General features: G+C 41.2%; 1 protein-coding gene across 2 annotated transcripts in view; it reads left to right on the plus strand.

The window, feature by feature from the left end:
• Positions 1–24481, plus strand: part of TSPAN12 (tetraspanin 12) — a 63771-nt gene that overhangs the window by 30978 nt on the left and 8312 nt on the right. For both annotated transcript variants that reach the window (XM_032304760.1, XM_032304759.1), the window contains 3 exons: positions 5983–6057; positions 10901–11008; positions 15110–15253. In XM_032304760.1, coding sequence (XP_032160651.1) covers positions 5983–6057; positions 10901–11008; positions 15110–15253 — 327 coding nt within the window. The remainder of the gene's footprint in view (positions 1–5982; positions 6058–10900; positions 11009–15109; positions 15254–24481) is intronic.

Genomic DNA, 24481 nt, shown 5'->3' on the forward strand with positions numbered 1-24481 from the left:
ATCGTTTTTATAAATAAATGTTTCTTTAAGAAAGGACCTCCTTGATATTTTCCTATTTTGTCTGTATACATATAATGAGATGAAATAACCTTTAATAGTGAGGAATAAATCCCCTCTGTTTCTACTAGAGATGCATTGACCTACAGGTCACCAAGGACTTAAATAGGAAGATGGGATTTCCGGTCCTTCTCTTCCTCTTCAGATACTTCCAGTGGACAAAGGGAGTGGTTCAGCCTTTCTTAACATTTTGTGGCCAATCTTAGTTTAAAATAACAAATTGAAAAAAAAAATAACAAATTGATTTCACTCCTTTTTAAAAAGAAGTTGGGTTCCCCACCCACCACTTCCTGCTTAGCTTCCTAAGAAAGATGTTTGGAAAAATACCAGCTATATTCTCACTGGATAGGGATTTTAGTAATGATTTTTATCAAACCGCTTGTAGGATTGAATGTCCTTTGGTGAGAGTGATCCTGATAGAAGGAGATGAACAATGTTACTCACCATTATCCTCTGATGCCCGTACACCAAGCCAAGAAATAGGCCTCGAGTTCCTGCTGTATGCCAGTCAGCATGTTAGCATTTAAGCCAAAATGGTATCCCTTGTCCTCACTGAGTTTGTATTCTAATAGATGCTGTGATGTGATGGCTCCTATTAGGGGACGCTTACCACACGACACCGCTCTACCTGATTGAATCCTTAGCACAACCCCACAATGTAAGTCTTAGCATTCTCATCTTACAGATCAGGAAACTGAGGCTTAGTGGTTTGCCTGAGTTCATCCAACTGATATGCACAGGAGCCAGAATCTAAAGCCCGAGTCCATTTTATTTCAGAGCCCATGTTCTTATCTGTCTTGTTTAAAATGAAAGAGTCAACAAAGCAATCTCACATACAGTGTTTTATTTGATCTTCTTTTATCCAACCCAGTGAAGGCTCTCATTTTTTTTTTTAAAGATTTCATTTATTTATTTAAGAGAGCGAGAGAGAGCGAGAGAGAGAGCATGTGCCAGTGCATGAGGGGAGGGGTGAAAGCAGGCTCCCTGCTGAGCAGGAAGCCCCATGTCTGGGTTGGGGTGGGGGGAGCTTTGAGGGAGGTGTCTCAGTCCCAGGACCTTGGGATCACAACCAGAGCTGCAGGTGGCCACTTCACCAACTGAGCCACCCAGGTGCCTCCAGAGGGCTCTCATTTTTTAACTGGAAGTAGTTATTCTCAGCTTGAGAGATTTGGTAGAAAAGAAAAATCACTAATTAATTGCATCATTTAGGGGGATGCGTCCTCTTGTCTGCTTGCCTTATTTGATGCAGTTTCTTCATGAACAAATGCTTGAAGATAAAACTTATTCGTAGAACACAAATTTTAGTTTAATTACAGTAGAGAAACTTAGCTATTTTAAGGAACTCTGTGTTGAATAATTTTCCAAGCAAACAAAATAGTTTGTCATGCAAATGATCACATTCTAATTTCCTTGTATAAACACCAGTTTCTCATTCTTCATTTGTTTGAAATGTTTAGTCCTTAGTTGCTGAGGAAAGACAGAGGAGTCAGTACGTGGCTCCTTTTCTTTAGCTTCGTTAAATTGTCCCAAATGTTTAAAGGCACCCCGGATTATCATAGAACAATGCACAAGGAAGACAATAGTAAAACTAGAGGGAAAAAAAAAATAGTAAAACAGAGAGGCAGTATTTCAGATTTCTTTGAATTTATAAGCAGAAGTCAAAGGGAGTTCAGTGTTAGCAGGAAACTCAGTTCAAATTAGAGGATCTCGAGGAAATCTTTCTCATTGGTAAACTGATCAGTATTTCCACCAAACATTCATTGACAACTTGCTGCGTGACAGGTGCTGCTTAGAGATAGGTGCTTTCTGGGGATAAAATCATGTTTAAGAACAAGCTGTCTGCCAGCCAGAACCCATGGTCTGGCAGTTAAGTTCTGTGACCTGTGTGTGAGGCAGCCAGCTGGTTTAAAAGCCAGAGCCTCTGAAGCCTGGCACACAGCAGACAGAGGAGTGCTTCTCCACGAGGAGGGAAGGACAAAAGTAACGTGGTAAAGAACCAGAGAGGCAATGCTGGAGAATGACGATGAGGCAGAGACCTTGTCACCTTGTGGGCACGCGGGTTCTCTGTAGGAGAAGAGAGGACAAGTCCATTTTGGATTGCCCTGCACAGAATGGTTCAGAACAGCATCCATATATGTTTTACAGGTTTAAATTTAAAAAAATGCAAACCACTTTCCCATGTATCCCATCAGCCTTGATGATAATAACAAAGAAGGCTTTATTTTTATCTTCGGGACACAGACGAGCAAACTGAAGCCGGGCGGGTTTAATGATTCACCAGAGGTCACAGCGTGTGTTCCGACCTGGCTTTGGACTTCAGTCTTCCAACTCCAAATTCTGAGCTTTTCCCACCATTCAGAAAGGACTGCACCCAAGGAGACGAGAGGGGCAGATTGGTCTGCACACTGGATGGCACAGACCGTCTCACCCAGGCGTATGGTATGCGCAGGGGGGATGCGTGGGAGGCACAGACGGACGCCGTCAGGAGAGATATATACATGTTCCCAATACTGTGGAGGACGACGGATGGCTTTGCAGGGGCACATACTGTAGCGTGTGCACCTCATACCCTCATACCATAGCAGAGGTCAGCAGGAGCTGTTGCTCTCTTCTTTGCTCGCTTTGCTCTGTTCAAACTATGGATTAACAGATGCCTCGCTCAGATCCAGCCCTTAAACAAAATAGTGGCAGAGTGATTCTCTGCTCTATAATCATTATGAGGATGACCATGGAGGCCTCGGAGCTCACTGGAAAAGAAAAAGTAGGGATAAATGAAGTTGATCTCTGTATGTCGTGTGAACAATGGATTTGGCATTTAATGTTTTCCTTGGACTTAGAAGACACAATGACAACAAGGCAAGGGCAGCCGACCACAAAGCTGTAGCATCATTTGGAAAAAAAAAAAAAAATATATATATATATTCATATTCATATATTTATGATTTGAATTAAATTTTAGATTTGATTTGGTTCAAGAAAGTTTTATAGCGTGGTTAAAACGTGTATTTTCAATCTGAAGTTCAAATAAATCTGTGCTTCTGAGTATAAGTCGAAGAAACACAGAAGAACTGCTTTATGTGGAAGAACTTGCATCCGATGACATCATGATAAAATCATTTTAGAGTTTTCCCAGAGTTAAAGGGGTGTCTTATATGGACACCCTCCTTCCCATGATGGGTAATTTTAGTTTTGAGTTTGTTTGAGAGGGAGAGAGTGTGCGTGAGTACGGAGGGGCGGGGCAAAGGGGCAGAGGATCTCAGACTCTGCACTGAGCAGGGAGCCCAAGGTGGGGGGATGGGGTGGGGCTCGATCTCACAATCCTGAGATCAGGACTTGAGCCCAAACCAGGGGTCGGAGAGGATGCTCAACCAGCTGCGCCACTGGGCACCCCTCGGTTTGGGGGTTTTAATGAGAGATTGTTTTAGTTATATGTATTTTAGGCATTCCTGGGGACGCTTAAGTTATGGTGTTGCTAAGCCATGGCAAAGCTCACCGCAAGAAATGAGAGGCGCTGTCGTGCGTGTGGTCAGTGCGCGGCTTCCTGGCAGAGAGACTCAAGGTGTTGCAATATTGCTTACATCTGGGCACTCCGCCCTTGCTTCTGCCTTCAGGGCCCTTCTGCTGCAGCGGTACGTTGTAAACTGGCCAGTGACTCTAGGGGGCGAGAAACAAGAGAAGTGACTCAAGTGGGACTTAACAAGGATATAAAATCAATCCAGAAATCTGCATGGTGATCCCTAAGGCATAGTAAAGTTATCTCCTGACCAGCAGCAGCAGCCATGTCTGTGTTTTATTTTCAGGATGTTGTGCGTTTTCGGGGCTGCTTTGGTTTTCATCATAACCAAACATCAATTTTGGGAAAAAAAAAAAAAAAAGGTTAGGTATTTGGGAAAACAAAACTATCCCATGGTGTAATTTTTCTCTGAAGTTTACTGTCTGGTAGGGTCTGATCAAAGGCAGAAAAAAATGGATCTAGCATACAATTATTGACTATTTGGTCTCTTTGTAACCTATGGTGTACATGTAGTATTGTTCGTATCTAGAAATCTCTTAAATAAACCATGAAAGAGAGTTTGGAGAAAAACTGGCTTGGAGTGCTGTGTTCACAAAATTTCTTCTAATCATCATTTTAAGGCAAAAATCTTTAAAGTAAGGCAATGAGATTTGAGCAGATTGAAGCTGACCAAGAGTACTGCATATGTTGAAAATCAAAGTGCTTATAAAGTGGGCTACCCTTAAGAAAATATTACTTTATTTTTTGAGCCAATTTTTATTTTCAGCGTGTTAGTTTCTAAGATATTATGCAACCATGTCTATATTATTTCTGTCTTTACATGAAAGAAGTAAATTAAAACGAATAGCAGTGATTTCGGTTTTTAAATCATAGGAGTAGTAGAAAATCAGCTCAATTTTCTAGATCTTTTATTTCCCCTCCCCTTTTTGGGCAAAAATCATGAGCAAAGAAACTCAGCGTTCACGCTTTTGACAGCTCACAATCTTATTATCAGTCCACCCCCCCCACCCCATTTCCCTGCTGCTGTCCTAGCTCAGCTATTTTTCACTTAGTTGCCCTGATCACATCTTTGCTTTCCTATAGGTTGTTTTTTGTTTTTTTTTTTTTACAAAACCGCCAGAATTATGTTTTTATAATGTATGTCAGACCGTGTCACGTGCTGCTGGATTTTGATTACACTTAGAATAAAAGCCAGAATCCTTTCTACCGCCCCTGGAGATCTGTCTGGCTCTTTCTATTTCTCTTCCTCTTCTGCTTACACTCCTGTACCCATCCACCCCGTGTGTGCTCTAGTTACCTCCCAGTTCTTCAGTAACTGGCTCCACCCAGAAGGTGGCCTGGCACTTGGTATTTCCACTTCCTGGATTGCTTTTGCACCAATCTTATCAGCCTTGCCTTCTTGTCTTTACTGACTCATCTTTTTTTTTTTTTTTTAAAGATTTTATTTATTTATTTGACAGACAGAGATCACAAGTAGGCAGAGAGGCAGGGAGAGAGAGAGAGAGAGAGAGAGGAGGAAGCAGGCTCCCCGCAGAGCAGAGAGCCCGATGTGGGGCTCGATCCCAGGACCCTGGGATCATGACCTGAGCTGAAGGCAGAGGCTTTAACCCACTGAGCCACCCAGGCACCCCTTTACTGACTCATCTTAAAAACTACCTTCGGAAAGATCACCCAGCCCAAGGCAGCTCCTAGCCTTCTACTAGGCTATCACTCCGCTTTGTTTTCATTTATCGTTTAAGTAACAAATACTTACTGAGCACCCACTTTGTGACAATAAAGTTCCTGCCCTAAGGGAGATGTCATTGCAGTCAAGGGGGTTTGTCAATAATCATCACTCCCAGGGGCCCATACCCTGACCCAGTGACATAAAAGGAGCAGAAGATCCATGACGCCCTGAATTCTGCCAGCATTAGTGAGAAGAACTTTCAGGGAGCTCCTTCTTTCTCACACTTTTACTGTTTATTTCTGCAAGGTACCTCTGCACTGGAGAAGGGTCGAGGTGCCTGTGGCACAAAGAACACAGCCATAAGGCTCTAGCAACCCCTCCCCCCAAACTACTATGCACATTCTTGAGTAACTCACATTGTCTACTTTTTGCATTAATTTTGTCATTTGTAAAATGGGGTAGTCCTATCCCTTTCACGAGGTCCTTGAGTGAATGAATTATGAAAGTACTTGATAAATAGAGCACTAGTCAGATGTCCCATTCAGGTGAGTATCAGATACTGCCTGTAGATTTCTTTCAATTTGTGGACACTTTTTTCCTTTCCTCCCAAGGGAGCTTCTTAAATATGTGTCTCTGTTTACTTGTCCTTTGGGTAAACAACACTGAATAATATTTAGCTTGTCTCTGGTGGCCATATTTTATTTTGATTCTATCCTAACAGCATTAATTTTTTGTTCTTCTGCAGTACTTTGGAAGTTTGCTCGTCATTTTCTGTGTGGAACTGGCTTGTGGTGTTTGGACATACGAGCAGGAAATTATGGTGAGTTCAAAGTGGGGTATAGTCACGTTCTGGAACAATACTCAGTTCAGCCTTTTGAATCATATACTTTGGAGTTATTTAGGCGCATGATTGTGATTTTGAATGTTTTTTTTGTTTATTTGTTTGTTTGTTTAAGTAGGCTCCAGGCCCAGAGGGAAGCCCAAAGCGAGGGTCAAATTCATGACTAGGAGATTAAGACCTGAGCCTAGATCAAAAGTCAGAGGCTCAATCCACTGAGGCACCCAGTGCCTCTAATTTGAATGTTTATCCTGTATAATAACAATGCTGGTCCCAATATTTCTGAAAATGAACACTTTCTTGTCTGTGTCTAAAGTGTAGTTTTAAATCATAATTTGTATAATTTTATTTGCTGTACTGTATGTCTTTAATTCCACAGGTCTCTAAAACATCATTGTAATAGACCAGAAATAATACATGTCCTAAAATCATTTTTCCAACTTCTCAGTATATAATTGGAAAGATTTGCATTCACAACAAGATCTGGGAAAACTTGAAAATCTACATGTAAGCCTCATAAAGTGCCCATCTCAGCTGTATTCTGATGACTAGGAAGCATGAATTTTCTGTTTCCAACAAGCTGAGCCAAATTCCTTGAAGAAGAAGTATATTTGAAGAGTTGCTGTGTGTTTACTTCAGCCTCGAAACACTCTTGACAGTTTGAGACTTGGCTACATGAAAACAGCTCTTAAGCATTTTTCTCTTTCATTTTAGGAATTGAAATCAACTTTCAGAGTGATGTGAGAATGAGCAAGGATAGGGGATTTTACCAGTCCTGTTGGGTGTATCACTTGCTCCTCACCTCCGCTCACATAGGGCGTGATGACTTTCCTAATGTTTGCCCGCTTCACAGGTGACAGGTGGTACATCTATCACCCATGAACTTGAGCCCCTTTGCATGTCTGTTTTCTGGCTGTTCTCACCGTGGCAGGCCAGGTTTGTCCCCTCCAAGTACCACAGAGTAATTCTCTTTTGGGAAGATGAGGTTTTTCTTTTTCTTTTTCTTTCTTTTTTTTTTTTTTTTTTTAAGATTTTATTTATTTATTTGACAGAGATTACAAGTAGGCAGAGAGGCAGGCAGAAAGAGAGGAGGAAGCAGGCTCCCTGCAGGACAGAGAGCCTGATGCAGGGCTCCATCCCAGGACCCTGAGATCATGACCTGAGCCGAAGGCAGACTTAACCCACTGAGCCACCCAGGTGCCCTGGGAAGGTGATGTTTTTCAACAAGAAGTTCTCAGACAGTTTACAGGACAGAATCAGAATAGAGGGGAAAGCAGAGGAAGAAAGGGTAGGGACCGGGCATTCACCTTTGTGACAAGTTCCCTAGATGAACCTTTGACATTGGAACGTGTAGAAGCTTTCAAGAAGAGAGGGAGATCATTTTGTATTTGTTTCAGAGAGGTATTTCAGTACTGAAAGTGAAGTCCTTTCGGTACCGGTACCGATACTGCGGTGAATCTGTTACTGTATTATGAGACTGTTTTGAATGCTAAGTGGTAATTACAGACTCATGAGTACTTTGCATACTCTAATTTGCATGTAAACGATGCTTAGGCTCCGCCACCCATCTGAACCTGCCTGAAAACACTCCTGCTTCCCATCCATGTCTGACAACTCTTAGTAAGAAGAGAGAATTTATGATTTTTTTTTTCTATTAAAAATTGAAAAGTCAGGGCAGGTTCTGACTAGTTTAATAAAGTTAAAAGCTTTCTTCAAAATGAAATCTCCTGTTAAAATAGGAATGTTCTTGCTGTCTTTGAGAATCATATTTTTCATTCCATCCCTAGAAATATCATCTATTTCGGGGAGTGAAAGAGTAGTTGGTGGCTCCAGACTCTGTTTCTGGGTTTCACTGGTAAAGAGACGGTCACTTCTAAATTTTTTTGTTTTCAGGAAGTACCTGTATCTCCTTGACATTTAAGCAACAGATAATAGTCCTAGAATTAGTCCCTGATCCTTCACCACAGCTTTTCCTTATGTTCTTTTTGATAATTAAAAGGGATTTAGGGGCGCCTGGGTGGCTCAGTGGGTTAAAGCCTCTGCCTTCAGCTCGGGTCATGATCCTGGGGGCTGGGATCGAGCCCCACATCGGGCTCTCTGCTCAGCGGGGAGCCTGTTTCCTCCTCTCTCTCTGCCTGCCTCTCTGCCTACTTGTGATCTCTGTCTGTCAAATAAATTAAAAAATCTTAAAAAAAAAATGATACGACATAAGAGCTATACAAACCGTTTCAAAGTCCATAGAAAGTAAATTCATTTCTAAATCCCTTTTTTTATTATTTAGTATTTTATTTATTTATTTGACAGACAGAGATCACAAGTAGGCAGAGAAAGGCAGGCAGAGAAAGAGGAGGAAGCAGGCTCCCTGCTAAGCAGAGAGCCCAAGCGGGGCTCAATCCCAGGACACTGGGATCATGGCCTGAGCCGAAGGCAGAAGCTTTAACTCACTGAGCCACCCAGGCGCCCCTCTAAATCCCTTTTATTTACTTATTATTTTTTTATTTTTTTATTTTTTAAGGTTTTATTTATTTATTTGACAGACACAGATCACAAGCAGGCAGAGCAGAGAGCCCAATGTGGGGCTCTATCCCAGGACCCTGCGATCATGACCAGAGCTGAAGGCAGAGGCTTTAACCCACTGAACCAGCCAGATGCTCCTGTCATATCATTATTTGTTAAATCTCCCAAGTTATAACAAATATGAAATGAATTAATTTAAGGGATTTGAAAGGAAATGTTTTGATTCTAATATGATCTAATTTTAGAAGATACTTTCTTCTATTCAGTTGGGGGCCATCTTCCTGGTGTCATGGTGGTACTGAATGGATAGATGCTGCCCTTGCAGTTGAGTGCATACACCACTGTTTGCTTATGTAAATCTCCCCCATTAAGTCACCGGGAGAAAGCAAGGACTGTTGGGGCTGTTTCCAAGGGAAATGTGGAAAATGGTTCCTTGGAAGAAAAGTTTGTCAGAATTTTTTTATTGCTTTTGCACTAATGGCAGTGTGAATGAAAAGTGCCATTAAAGTTTATTAGCTGCCAAATTTTGCAGAACCCAGCCTTTGCATAGAATGGGCTTTGTGCTCTTAGCTGTTCCATGCAAGAAGCCAGTAAGTGTGTGTTTTCCTTCATGGCCAAATCACAGTATTTTGTGCCAGAACCTCAGTGATCTCCTCTGTTTTTTTGCCATATTTGGTCTCACATCAATTGTGGTTACAAGAGGGAAACAACTTATATTTACTTTGTAAAATAAAATTTATAATAAGACTATTCTAATAACCAAATCAAGAGATTTGACATCAGTCTGTTTCCCGTTATTTCTGTTGTTTATACGTGGTCACCTCCTATTCATGATTCCTTCTTCAGAAAAATCTGTCAATATTAACTGTTTCAGATTATAGACTTCTAGAGATTTACTTCATTTCCAGTTTTATAGACTCAAAGAGATATGAAATAATAATGTCTAGTGAGTAGCTTGAATTTTGGTTTAGTTCCCTGAATTTTGTTGAAACCATGTGAACATGAAGTACACACAATCAGGTTAAAGGAGCAAAGTTGTGTGCCCAAGTGTTACCATGTTTTCTTTTGTACGTACATTTCCAAGTAATAAAAAAAGAGAATTAACAAAGGAAAACAATAAAAAACTTTTGTGGTCAGGAATTTTTAAGCTACTTGTACTGATACTGCTATTTTAAAAATAAGATTGCAAAATAGTCCTAATCTTAAATTAGCGTCAGGCTTGCTTGGCTAAGCCTGGTCTGTATTACCACATACATCAGATATGGTGTCTGTCCAGTTTCCCAGTTACGCATTCTAAACATAATACCACATGTGTGGGGAGACGAGGATGTGTATGCGTCAGTTTCCCCCCCAGGGCCCTGGAGATAAAGCACCACGTGATGCGCTGACTGAATTTTCGGCCAAATGTTGTGTTGTGTACCTTAAGCTCTGCCATGATTAAACACTCTGTTAAGGGACACGGTGCTCGGTGACGTGGGTCTAAAAGCACAAAAAGTGCTTTAATTTGTGAGGTATTCTAACTAAATTTCTAGCGTGCATCCAAAATCCAGTTTGGGGAAATGTATTTGCACACTTATTCCAGAACGAGGCATGGCTTGAGCTGAATTCTTCCCCTTCTTAATTCCTATCCCTTTATTTTTGGTACTACAATCTGCAGTCACTTCATTTTTTAGGAAGATTTCATGTATTTATTTGAGAGAGAGAGAGAGAGCAGGAACATGGAGAGAGGCAGAGGGAGAAGCAGACTCCCTGCTGAGCAGGGAGCGGGACATGGAGATCCATCTCAGGACCATCCAGGACTATCCCAGGACTCCAGGATCATGACCTGAGTTGAAGGCAGATGCTTAACTGATTGAGCCACGCAGGCCCCCCTGCAGTCCCTTCAAAGACTGACTCCATAGCATTATGGAATCAGATCCAAGGGCATTTCTGGGCTGGGATCATTTATTATGAGGAGCTCTTCAGCCAAACATGTAGGACGTACAGTAAACCACTTGTTTTGTGATTTCCTTCAGCTTGACATTGGCATTAAATGATGTTTTTTTTTTTTTCTTTTCTTAATGTAAAGAACTTCCTCATTTACTGCAAACATCTACACATAGAGATTGTTTCATAAGTAGCTAATAACCTTGAGTTTAACTTAGGCCACAAACAAATACAAATTTTAAAATAGTATTTCTTAATTGCAATACATTCCAATATGTGTATGAGTGGGGGAGCAATTATTTTTGGGAATATGGGAATGTTTGTGTGTCTGAATGTGTGTGTTTGTGTGTTCCAGTTGTGATATTTTGTTTGTTATCTCCAGGTCCCGGTTCAGTGGTCAGACATGGTCACTTTGAAAGCCAGAATGACAAATTATGGCTTACCTAGATACCGGTGGCTTACTCATGCTTGGAATTTTTTCCAGAGAGAGGTAAGTGCTATAACTTCTGAGGTAGAGGGTATGGAATAAGTGGCATACTTTCAAAACACATGTTCAAAGCTTTGGCTTTGGTCATTTTCTCTGCACTGAAAAGTTAAGCCTGTGATTCAGTTACCACTGATGTAATTCTTTATTGAGAAATTCCTTAAGTGACACCATGCCCTGCTTTTCTTCTTGTGTTTACCATTTCCCCTTCATTTCACGTGGTCCACATATATTTTAAGAATTTCTTAAAAGCCATTTTGCTAAACTACTGTGAAATTTCCTCTTTCTGAACATTTCTTGATAAACATCCAAGTTTTATTTGAGGAGATAAGTTTTCATGACTTTTAGAGCTGTCTTTATTTTAAACAGTTACAATGTTTTAAAAAATACTGGCTCTCGTTTGTGAATTAAGCATCAGTTTATCATTAAAAGTATGAGTTTTCTAGTCAGAAAGATCTTGGTTCAGATTCTGGCTCTGTTGCTTACTAGTCCATGAACCTTTATAATTTCCTTAGCTTCTTTCAGCCTCAGTCTCCTCATCTGTAAACTACGGATAAGACCAGTACTTGCCTCCTTGGGTTTTTGAGAAGATTAAATGGGATTGTGGGTTTGATCTCATTTAGCTTACGCTTATTGACGATAGCATGATAAAGCATAGGTTCTTTTTGCTTTTCTTCCTAAGTTCCATAGAGCCCCGCATGCACTCATCTTCTCAAACACGGACTATATGTAGATTTTTAAAATCTGGTGACTTGAAGTTTGCCACTCGTATGGCTTCGAACCAAGCTCTTCTCCTAAGCAGTTTCCTTGTGATTGGAGATTCCTGGGTGACCAAGTATACCTGTTTCTTTCCCATCGTTTTTGAGCTGAGCCACAAGACATGTGAGAGTTAGTGTCTTACAGGATGAATATCCAACTCTCTGCCCAGTTACTCTATCTGGGATATGGGCAGAGGGTTCAGTCCAGGATAATGGCCAAATTTGGCTCTTTGTGTTACAGTTGTTGAGATGGTGAAAATTATCATTGTAACACAGATTTCCTATTTATTTAAATGCTTCCTGGCTTTGTTTGTTTACCGTTCATTTGTACTAAAAACAACATGAAGGGAAAATAGATGAGACATTAGGGAATTTATAGTAAGCTGGGTTCAGCTATTGCCCTGGATAGAAGCTGCTCAGATTTTCTTTATTTTCTGGGGTTTCTGATGTAGACCATGATAAAAAAGAAGTTTTTTCAAGGGGCTCCATCTAGATAGACAATGTATAACATTGCAAATGATAGTATGTATGTTTTTAGCTTTATTGTGTGGTAAGTTCCCTCCTCCATATCATAGACCTATTTCACACAAAAGGAGGATGATGACCTCTGGGCACACTGAATGGATTTTCTAAAGGCTCCCATGCTAGTGTGTCAGGGCTGCGGCCAGAATAAATGATCACAGACTGAGTGGCTGAAACAACAGGAATGTGTCATCTCACAATTTGGGGAGCTAGACGTCTGAGATCAAGGTGTGCAGGGCTGATTTCTTTGGAGGCCTCTCTCCTGGTCTTGTAGAGAGCAGTCTTCTCATTTTGTCTTCACAAGGAGAAGATCTTCTCCTTGTATGTCTTCCTTTTATATGTGTCTGTGTTCAAATTTCTTCTTCTTATAAGGACATCCATTATATGGGATTAGAGCCCATCCTTGTGACCTTGGTTTAATTTAATTACCTCTGTGAAGATCCTATCTCCAGATATGGTCACATTTTGAGAGCTAGAATTTCAACATGAATTTTGGGGGCAGGGAACACAGTTCCGCTCACAACACCTGGCTCCTGCAATAAATTGTAGAGCTAAAAGTGACCTCATCAGGCCCCAGTTGTCCTGATGACTCCTTCAGTGCACTTCTGGGCATGGACTTCATTGTCAAGGACTCTCAGATGAACCCTAGGGATCTTTTTTTAATATCTTTCTACAAAACTGATTTTTAAAAATGTATTTACTTGGGGTGCCTGGGTGGCTCAGTGGGTTAAAGCCTCTGCCTTCAGCTCAGGTCATGATCCCCGGGTCCTGGGATGGAGCCCCGCATCGGGCTCTCTGCTCAGCAGGGACCTGCTTCCCTTCCTCTCTCTCTGTCTGCCTCTCCTGCTTGTGATCTCTGTCTGTCAAATAAATAAATAAAATCTTTTAAAAAATGTATTTACTTGTTTATTTTAACTTAATGGTTGGAGAGCCAGCTTTGAAATAAATAGGCTCGACCACACACTAGCCTGTGGTCTCCGCAAGTTGTTTGACCTGTGAAACCCTCACTTCCGCTGTAGGTTAAATGGTGGCGGTATTTTTTTCCAGTTTGACACGATGCTGGCAAGAATGGCTTTATCTCATAATGTGATTTTAAAGGAGGTGGGAAAACTGCAAGGAGATGTAGATCATGGTCATGTGTGTGACATAATAGTGGGTTCACGGAGGAGAGTTGTAGGGAAAATTTCACTGCCAATCTACTATCTTCTGTTGACAAAACAACTATGTAACAAGAAAAAATATCTCAGTGACTTATTAAAAGAAAAAAAATCTGACGCTGAACACGATATGCTTAAGTTATTTGGAAAAATCATTTATGTGGAGCACCTAATTTCTTGATGAGGCCAGATAAATGGGCTGTTCTATTGTGGATGGAGTTTGAGTTCCAAGAACTGTACTTTTGTCATCAACATAGGAAAACACATGTCCTTAGGAAATGAGAGAAGTAGGTGTTCTCTGAGGGCAAGGACTTAAAAAGCCTGGCTTGGAAATGTAGTAGTTTATGATTTTTAGAAAGTGAAGTCTTTTTAACCACATATGTTTTTTATGGATATTCAATGACTTATGTAAAATGCATGATGTTAAATTATGTTTGAGTTAATGTGTGATGTTTATGGCATGTCTGTAGCTTTTAGAGCAAGTTTATAAAAGGAAAATACTAAAAATATAAAAAATGTTTCTCTGAAAATTTTAGTATTACTCATAACACCAGTAGTTCATCATTTATAATCCTCTTAAAATGGTGTTTTCTTTTTAAAAATTAGATATTTAGGCAAATGAAAAATATAAAATCATTTTTCGTATTTTCTTTGTTTCACTTTACACAAGAAGTTCAGAATTCTCCATAGCTGATTTTAGTTGGATTTTGAAATGGTGGATTGTGATATTTTATGATACGGTGTTAATCCTGGACACAGATTGGTCTGTGGGGCTACAAAATTTGTAGAGCCAGTCACTCTTGGCAAAGATCTTCTCAGTGATTGCCCAGAGTTCTTGTTTTTGACTATATGGAAGAGTAACTCCCTCCACCCAAGGGCAGAAAATTATCATAGTTAATTATTCTGAATCTAATCTACATATGTCCTTAAGCAGTGTTTCTAAACTTTGACCAGAGAAAATTTTTGTTAAAACTTGGTGAAATGAGACAAAAAAGAACAGAAGACAGTGTAGTTTTTCTTGAATCCAATTTCATTCACGCTAAAGGCACATCATTTCTTCGGGATTTATGGTGAGAGAATACAATACTTTATTTCAAGACTCTCACTCAGTGAAATAAAAATGTGTTTGCTAAACTCGAGTTTGTGTCTCAAACATTTTTGAAAATCTACTGGTTAATGAATTCAAGTTGGGTCATTTTTGTGATGTGTGGTTTTGGTCAATAACTCTTTCTCCAGAGATTACAAAAACTTTTAATCTTTGAATTTGTTAAGCAGTTAAATTGGTAAGTAGGTGATACACAAACAGATTGATCAACTGTTCTTTCGTGGCCAGAGGTTTAATGAGAACTGTAATAATCCAGTTAATTGTTACTGTGCATAATGACTCTGTTGCTGTATGATCACTTAGAGAGGATTGTACAGTTGGGGGAGACTCAGCCATGCCTCATCTGATTTCTTGGGTTATGAGCATTATTGTTCGGAATTGTTCCGCTACGGAGCCCTTTGCCACATTTCTGTCGTCAGTATAGAATGTACACATATCTTTAGGTGATGACAGAAGTGAGTTTTAGCTCTGGGTACAAAAATTCAAGAAATCCAACGTTTAAATCTTCTGTAAGTTAAGAAAATATTTGTGTAGTTTCTGAGCCTGACCAGTCATTCTTTCGCAGTTTAAGTGCTGTGGAGTGGTGTACTTCACTGACTGGCTGGAAATGACAGAGATGGACTGGCCCCCGGATTCCTGTTGTGTTAGGGAATTCCCAGGATGTTCCAAACAGGCCCACCAGGAAGATCTCAGTGACCTTTATCAAGAGGTAAGGTCATATGTGGTTAACGTATCATGTATACGAGTTTTCTTATAATGACTTTTAAATAAAGGACCAACTACATGGCCATGAAATTCTCTTCTTCTAAATACAAAGACCCTTGAAATTTTTCTCTGTTATGTGGAGAAACAGGATAAAGCTAAAAATCAGTATAAAAATCCAAACCTTATCACATGTGAACAAAGGAAATTGGGAAAGACCATGTTTAGACTCAACTGGGTTTTAAACTGTATTGTCTAGAACCAGTTTCTCTTGCCTCCTAGGGATCCTTTGAAAACAGGTCCATGAGGGGTATGTAAAGAACTCTGCATATTCAGGAAGACAAGGCTGGGAGTTCCCAAACACGATATGTATTTTAGGGCCTCCACTAAAACACATGTAGGGAAAAAAAATAATCAATACCGCTCTCCAGGGAAAATACTGTCCTCTACTCTTCAGCTCCCCCTACTGGCTAATAAGGAACAGCGATGTTAGTTGTAGTTGGCAGATTGAATGGAGTTAGATGCTCACTGGGTTTAAAATCAGTCATCACGTGCCCAAGAAAGTTGCATGTCTGTGTTTTCTGGGAGAATTTATCCAAATAATCAGTTATTCCTTTATTAGCAGAAGTTCTCCTAGTCCTTCATTTTTAGTGGTGAGTTTTTGAACTTTGTTAGCAATAGAATCTGAATTCAAACTAAAATCTAGAACTATACCATCCAGTATGGTGGCCAGTAGTTACCCATGGCTATTTAAATCAAAATTAAATTAAATGAAAATGTCATTTCCTTAGTTGAAATAGCTACATTTCAAATGCTTAAAGGCCACTTGAGACTAGCGGCTTCTGTATTAGGCAATGCAGATATAAGACATGGCCACATTACAGAAAATTTCATTGCAGACTCAAGCTAGAATGGAAGGGCAAAAGGCAAATCAGATGGAAGGGAGCTCTCAGGCTGAGGGGCTGGGATCATTTCCCAGAAACATCTCCAGTCAAGCATCTGGATATCAGAAAACAGTATTGAAAACCTCTGGCTTACTATAACATAAAACTCCTACTGCATAATATGTCATCCATACCTACACATGCACGCGCGCGCACACACACACACACATACACACACACACGTATATATAATATAGCTATGAAGAGTGAAACTTTAAAACAGAATGTCATGATTTATAAAACATGCATTTTTATACCTATCTCAAGACCTTAGGACGTTATACATTTTTCCCTAGAAATGCTATTATTGTTCAAACCATCTTTTAGGCTGCCAAAATCAGTTGCAGAGTTGCACAGAAATCACTTTCATTAATTTATGGTGTGAATTATTTGAAGAAGATGGTGGATTACGTACACAAATCATCTATCTTCTTTATATCTTAGCTACGAGTAGCTTTTGGCTGTTAAAAAATTCATCTCAGAGGACAAGACTGTGCCTCATTAAGCATATCCAAAATAAAGTGCTTTGGGCTCCGAAGACATGCCACAGAGAAGCGTGCCAAGTGTTTTTTTAAGAGACTCAGAATTGTGTTAGTTTCCTAGGGCTGCTGTAACAAAGTGCCACCAAGTGAGTGACTTAAACAGCAGGTCTTTGTGGCTTTGTGGTCCTGAAGTCTCGAAGGCTTGAGAGCAAGGTGTTAGCAAGCTTGGCTCCTTCTGAGAGGGGTGAGGAGAATCAGTTCAGTGCCCATCTGTCAGCCTCTGGTGGTTGGATGCAATCTTTGCTCTTCCTTAGTTGTAGAAGCATCACCCCGAACTCTGCCTTCACATTCACATGCAATTCTCCCTGTTTCTGTGTGTCCCCAGATTTTACCTTCTCCTAAGGACACCAGTCCTATTGCTTTAGGGAACTAACCTTTTGCAGTACAACTTCCACTTAATTAATTACATCTGTGATGAGTCCATTTCCAAATAAGATCACATCCTGAGGGTTCTGGGGGTTAGGACCTGAACATATGCATTTGGGGGAAACACAGCTCAACTCATAACAAAAATTGTTGAAACAACTGAATCACTCAGGTTGTTTATTTGAAAAGATAACCAAAGAATTATTGGGTCAATGTCTCTGAGTTCTCTGTGATTATGCTACGTCTTTTCTTCTCAAAGTCTGAAATAAGGACAGTCAACTAATAAGTTCAACAGTTAAAGCCCTGTTCATTCCAGAAAACAGAAAACACAATAAAACAGTGCTTAATATTTCCAAGATATTATTAAATGCAAAAACAATTGTGGATATTCAAATGTATTATAACTCACCACTAGGTTTTAAAGACACAGGTGATTACAGTATAGATGTGAATGGAAACCTATCCACTTTCCTAGTGTGAACTTTTGTTAGTTTTTAGGAATGGCAAGTCAATATGGGAAATCATTGGGCTACACCACCATATATAATAATCTCTACCTTCTTTAGTGATTAATACTGATAATATGATTACAACTGGCATTGATAAGAATGGCAAAACATGAATCCATTTACCAGATCTTCCCATAAAGTCTGAATATGGACAGAGTCACTTTGATTGTACTTTCTTTAGTTGGAAAGCATTCATTTAAACATCTGATAGGATTTTCTTGCTGTCAAAATGCAATTTGTTTTTACTAGTTTGTCTTAGATTATTTCCATGAGTAGTATTTATCCTGGAATGCCTTACTTTGGGACTGTCTATAATTGCTTATTCCATGAATTTCGAGATTGAAAGAGGCCACAGGATTGTGTGCATGCCAGTTGAGGAACCAGACTATTTGAAAGGCTTTTTCATCAAAAGACTTTCAGTAGCAAGCTGGCATTGTCAGTTACGAGATGTTCTGTAGACAGACTTCCCGCAGAGATGGAGGTTCATTATATCAGAGTAAGTCTGCTTTTACATTTTATAATTAATAACAGATGCTGGTATTGGTAATAATATAGTACATAATTATATGCATAGTTGACTTACCAAAGTGGATCACTTAGTAGCTTTATGGCACAAGTACAATTAAATCCATCATTAAAAATAAGATTTAATTCTACTTTGCCCTGGAGAACATATGTTTCCTAATTGAAGAGTGCCCAGAGACCATCCACCTGGAAGATGAGGGGTCTAGGAGGGAAGCACAAGTGAGGGACAGCTGGAGGTATTTATGTTGCTTGTTCCGAAGTAGCAAAGACTAAGGGGAGATATTTTAGATGTCTTCAAATATTTCAAAGTTCATCACTCAGAACAGGAACTAGACTTACTCATTGTTGCTCCAAGGGCCAGACGCTAGAGGAAGGAAATTTTGAATCAATAGAAGGAAGACCTTGCTCATCAAAATCCGTCCGATTGTGACACAGGTTCTCTTGTAAAATAATGAGTGTCTCATCACTAAAAATATTAAAGTCAAGGTCAGATAACCATGTCATTGGTGGGTAGAATGGGTTTTTAAATTAAAAGTGGATCTGGACTAGATGAACTTCAAGGTCCCTTTTATCTTTCCTATTCTGTAAGCTCAGAGATAAGAACTGGCTTTCTTCCTGCAATCTTTCTTCAGTAGTCTGAAATCAAGGAAATAAATCATTCGCAACCATCTGGTGGCCTGCATGGTCCCTGACCCAATAATGTTTTATGACACTTTTGAAACCTGTGAAAAATGACAGAGCAGAAATACAGCGGTAATTGCACATTTTAGAAACATTCCCATCAGAAGTATTGTTGGGTTTGGTACACAGGTCCTCCAATACCTGTAATGAGCTACACACTTGTAGAGACGTGTAGTTGTAAAAGTCACAGATGAAACTATTTCTGATCAACAGTTTGGTTCCATCACACTCATGAAGTCAAATGTTTTGTGAGAGCCTCCTGGGCCCCAGGTGCTGTTATAAAGGCTGAGGATACAGCCAAGAATGTTGCAGATAAAAATCTGTCCTGTATAATTTATATTCTAGTTAGGATGATAAATATTTAACAAGATTAAAAACAGCAATAAAAAATAATTTCACGTAGTGGTAAAAGCGTTTTGAAGATTCTGAACAGGGTCGTATGCTGGAGGCTGGCTTTATTGGTGAGGGAGCTACTTAGAATGGTTGGGAGCCCACTCTTTTAGGAATGACATTTGAACTGAGAGCAGTTGATCCCAAGGACGCAGCCATGCAAAGATCCGCTGAAGAATTTTTTTTTTTTACCCTAAGAAACTACAAATGCAAAATCCCACCCAGGGCTACCCTAGTGATTACTGACTACTTACTACCTTGTTCTTTGGGATTGCTTGTGGAACCACGCTGTCTAAATACTAGGTGTGAGACCTGGCTTCAGCAAAACATCAGACCCCAAGCTGAAGTTGGTAGAATAGAGGCCTGGGATGCGCCTCTTCTTTCTCTCACCTGCTGAGTTGTCTACCGTATCGTTAGTAAAGGTCTCTGTCTAGACCTGATCTGGAGTAAAAAACAAAGCAAAACAAAACAAAAAACCCAGAGAGACAGAAAAATAAAGAAGGCTAGCAGAGAGAAAGTCTTGCCTGTGGACCTATGCTCTTGTTGGACGGGCTTCAAGGGAAAGGTGATACCGCTGAGATTGTTTTCACTCTTTTTTTGTGCATTTTTTTCTGTGACTAGGATCCATAGCTCTCACCAGCTTTTCTTGGGGTTTTTATACCTCAAAGCGTGAAGAACCATAGTTGTGGAGATAGTTGCAGTGTTTGTCACCGCAGATACGAAACGAAGCATGACCATCTCCTCAAAGGGACTGAAATGCCATTTTCGTCCTCTGTGTGCCCCCTCAAGACAAATGCGTGGAAGTAGACAGGTTCACAACAGGTCCTACTTCAAATGGACCAACTCAAAATGGAAAACAAAGATGAATGGAGAGTAAAGTAAAATGTGCCCCCGTAGACACATGTCTTTGTTTTGTAGTTAGAAGAAAGACCGCTATGAAAAGATACTGACTGCTTCTTCAGAAAAATGGTTTTCATAGCAGGTTATATGAGGGCTGGGCAGAGAGACGGTTTCCGCACAGCTGAGTGCCTTCAGAACACTTTCCTTTTAGACCCTTAGTCTTTGCATGTTCTGTGTGGTATTGGGTTTGAATAGCAAATATTCTTTATGATTATTCCCTTTGTGGCAAGTAGTTTTGCCCCAAACCATTTCTGCCTCTTTAGGTGGTAGGTGGTGTTTATTTCTTCTCTGAATAACAGAAAACATCGATAAACAGGCTGAGAGAGAAGGGCAGGGAGCATGGAAGTGCAGGGGTGTGATCTCTCTGAGCCGTGGTTTACAGGACGAGGAACCCAGATGGTGACAAGTATATATAGGTCTGCAGCGGTCACAGAAGGTACAGGGACATATAGGGATGTTGCCCCGCCTCACCCCAGTTCAAGGTGGAGGCAGCTCGCAGGGCGCCATGCGTGATGGTTCATTTTTTGGTGGACACCCAGAAGAGCAGAAGTGGGGCGGGGCAGAGAGTCTCAGGCAGACTCCGTGCTGAGTGTAGAGCTCCACGCAGGACTCAATCTCAGGACCCTGAGATCACAATCTGAACTGAAACCAAGGGTCGGAGGCTTAACTGACTATACCAGCCAGGAACCTCCTCCCTAGGAGATTCAAGTTTTTGTTCTCTCTGCTGTGTGAGCCGAGAGTCATGAATCTGTGCTGTCCTCCCACAGACGGGAAGTCCGCTCCTCCTTATCTCCTTTATACCCTGTTGTTGGCAAATGGTATTTGCTTTATAATCTATGCTCCCTTTTCTTTTCTGGGCAACATCTCAGCCCTCAACACTTTTTGCTGACACTCTTCTCCTCTGAACAGTTAGAAGGTGAGTCAATACTATATATCTGTTTTTCACACACAGCATCCTAAACATAACCATTTTTTTAGCAATTCTCTGTGGTAGAGACATGACAGAGCATTGAAGATACAAAAGGAGTTGGTGGGAGATGGGGTCTCGCTTTCTGGCAAGTTCTACATAGGTATGAGATTGATGATTTTTCTCCCAGGTAAGCCAGCTCTTAAACAACTAGTTGGATTCTTCTTACAACCAAGGAAATTGCACACACACACACACGCACACACACACACAAGCTAAACAAAATGAGGGGCAAGTGTTGAAAGAGGAGTTCAAGGCAGGACACAAGAGGTAATAGTTTAGGGCCCCCCCGTCAGGGCCTGGCCAGTTGCATTAACATAAAGTTAGTCGAGTCTGCATAGTAATGATCCACACATCAATGGCTAGAATAAGAGATAGGAACTAGATGAACCTAAATTGGGGCACAAGAAGAAGCCAGACACAGGGTAGGCGATCTTTGATCGCCACGGTCTTTATGTTGGAGATATGCAACGCAAGCACATAGAGGGGCTCGTCATTCATTGAGATAAACAGGTGCTAGTCACATGCAGAAAATATTTGGAAGGCATGGGCCGAAGAGGGCATTACAAGTGAAGGGGCCATGGTGCGAAGTTAGAGCTGGAACTCAGCTGGAGCGGGGTGGCGGGGGGCGAGGAGGGCCCCCTGCCAGGGCTGGACGAGGCAGGAGGTGCGTGAGGAAGAGCCCTGTCTGCCCGGCCACCGCAGGCATTTTATGCTGAATCCTGTGAGTAGTTCCCAAACAGAAAGGCAAGCACGTTCACAAATCCCAGGCGTTATTATGAAAAGAAGGCTTAGCCCTGAGTAGTCACAGGATTCTGATTTATTAATAATGAAACTCCTTTCTCAGATAAACACACACACGACCTCCTGCCCAGCTAGTAAACGGTAGGCAGCTTTCAGGCTCCATGGTTATTTAGATGGACTTATCCCCAAGAAGTTCTACTCTCGGGGTTCTTTTATAGGAAGTCAAAGACACTCCCTCCTGCCTCTTGGCTGACTCCATTATCTCCTCAGCACCTGCCGGTGGGGGTCGGGTTGCCTCTGACTTGGGGTGATGTCTGTTCTATCACCCAGAGCCCTGCAGGACCCGTTAGTGCTTGGCAGGGGAAAATCCCTTTCATCTCCGGGCTTCGCTTGATCTAATCGGGCTTCTAACCGTTCTGCCAGTTTTGCCTCAGGTATACACATGTATTCTTCTTTTCTTTCCCTCTCTTTCCGACATGGATCCACTGTAGGTTTTCGTTCCCTCTTCACTGTTCCACTTTCCTTCTTGTGCCCCGTTAATGAAGGCTTGCAAATGTTGCCTTTAGAGTTTTGACGCAGAAGAAAGCCATTTATAATATTTTGACCTGAAAGAAGTACGTCCCAAAGTAACAATTTTAGGTCTGTGCTTCAGAATCATTCTGTGGGCATTGTGAAGCAGAGTGGAGGGGAGGACTGGGTCTCCAGGCGGGGGAACAGAGCTAGGAAACGGTTGCACGCGAGCCATGGGAGTGATTAGGTGACACGCCGTAGACCTAATTTGGGCAGAGATGTGCATTTTGCATGGACTATACAGGGAAAGAGCTGCTTCCAAATGCAATGAGTTGAACAGGATGGGAGTCTATTTTTGTCTCATAAACTGTAAACTGGTGGTGGGGGAGGGGGCTGGGGACAGGCTGCTGGGCAACTCTGCTGCATGGGTTCATCCAGAGACCCAGGATGGTGAGACGGCTTCATCTTTTTATAATACCTGTCTTCCAAAATTGCTCCTCTTTTTCTCCAGTTCCAGTCTGGGGGTCGAAGGAGCGCGAGGGAAGGAGAGCATCCAACACATTCATCGCGGCTCTGGTCGCCTCTGCTCCCGTTCCGTTGGGAAGGCTCAGTTGGCGCTGCTTAGCTGCAAGGGAGGCTGGGAAGTGGGGTCTCCGGCTGGGAGGCTGTGTTCCCGCAGAGGACACTGATTACTGTGAAGAATCACTAGTGAGGAAAACTAAGGAAGGGGGACTAACAGTTTACAGGTATTGTCAGTGTAGATGATGCAGTGAGCGCATGGCGGGAGATGAGGTCCCACAGAGAGATGGTGTGAGATCTGCACTGGAGGACAAGGTTGGGAAATGGCACCCCCTATGGGAGACCCACCTATTGGGGGCAGAGGAGAAATGGAAATCAGTGTCTTGGAACGAGTTTCCTTAGTGAAGAAGCCTTGTTCAGAGGTGAAGACTTTGGAGGTTAAATCTTCGCTTGCCCCTTACTAGCTGTGTGACCTTGGGCAAGGTTTTTGTGTCTCTGTTTTTGTTTTTGTTTTTTCTCAGCTGCAAAATGCGGATAACCAAAGTACCCTGCTCAGGCTTTGTTTTGAGAGTGAATTAACATCTGTTAAACCCTTAGAACAGCGCCTGTTTACATGACATACTATAAGTCATAGCTGAAAGATAAAGTAAATTAGGGATTGGAAAGCACACCTTGGATATTTCAAATAAGATACACGGTGATAGAGCTCTGTAAACATGCATGACCTTATTTGAGCTCTAAAATGTTTCTTTGAAGGAGCAGTATTATTAACTCCATTTTACAGATGAGAAAAGTGAGGCACATGAGGCTAAGTGACCCAACCCCGTGTCATAGCTTGTCAGTGACTGAGCTCAGATCTATTTGATTCCAAACCCTGTATTTTTAGACACTAAAGTTTTTTTTTTTTTTTTAAAGATTTTATTTATTTATTTGACAGAGAGAGAGAGATCACAAGTAGGCAGAGAGGCAGGCAGGGAAAGGGGGAAGCAGGCTCCCTGCTGAGCAGAGAGCCCGATGCGGGGCTCGATCCCAGGACCCTGAGATCATGACCTGAGCTGAAGGCAGAGGCTTAACCCACTGAGCCTCTCAGACGCCCCTAGACACTAAAGTTTTGAGATGTGGGATACCTGGTGAGGGACAAGCTGAGTGCTTGTAGCTTCTTTTTCCCTGGTGAACCACAATGTCTTTATTTGTAGAATAAGATAATAACAGTACCTACCTCATTCTAGTAGTACAAAGATAAATGGAGCTTCTTAATGAGAAACTCTTAGCAAACCACTTGGCAAATAATAAACACAAATCTTCAATGCATGGTGGTAGCTAGTGACAGTAATGACAATAAATGTAAGTTATGAATGTATTTATTAAAGTAAATAGAACAATTAACGATCTATGATTAGATTTTTAACCAGCCAAATTGCACCCAGTTCTGAGAGTAAATAGTGGAATAGTATGTATTTTCTGGTTATATGTATTTGTGCTGGCTGAAAGTAGATTTTTCAGGTCAAGGTTTTTGGGGACGTCACGTGATTACCCACTCCCTTGTTTTAACACCTTCCCCCTTCTTACAGTTGAAATTTAGGTGGCCAAAGGGCCCAGTGAGAGACACTGTTTGAAGGAACAGCTTGGGAATGTGCT

This window comes from Mustela erminea, chromosome 11 (genome assembly GCF_009829155.1).
Source record: "Mustela erminea isolate mMusErm1 chromosome 11, mMusErm1.Pri, whole genome shotgun sequence".
Lineage (NCBI taxonomy): Eukaryota > Metazoa > Chordata > Mammalia > Carnivora > Mustelidae > Mustela > Mustela erminea.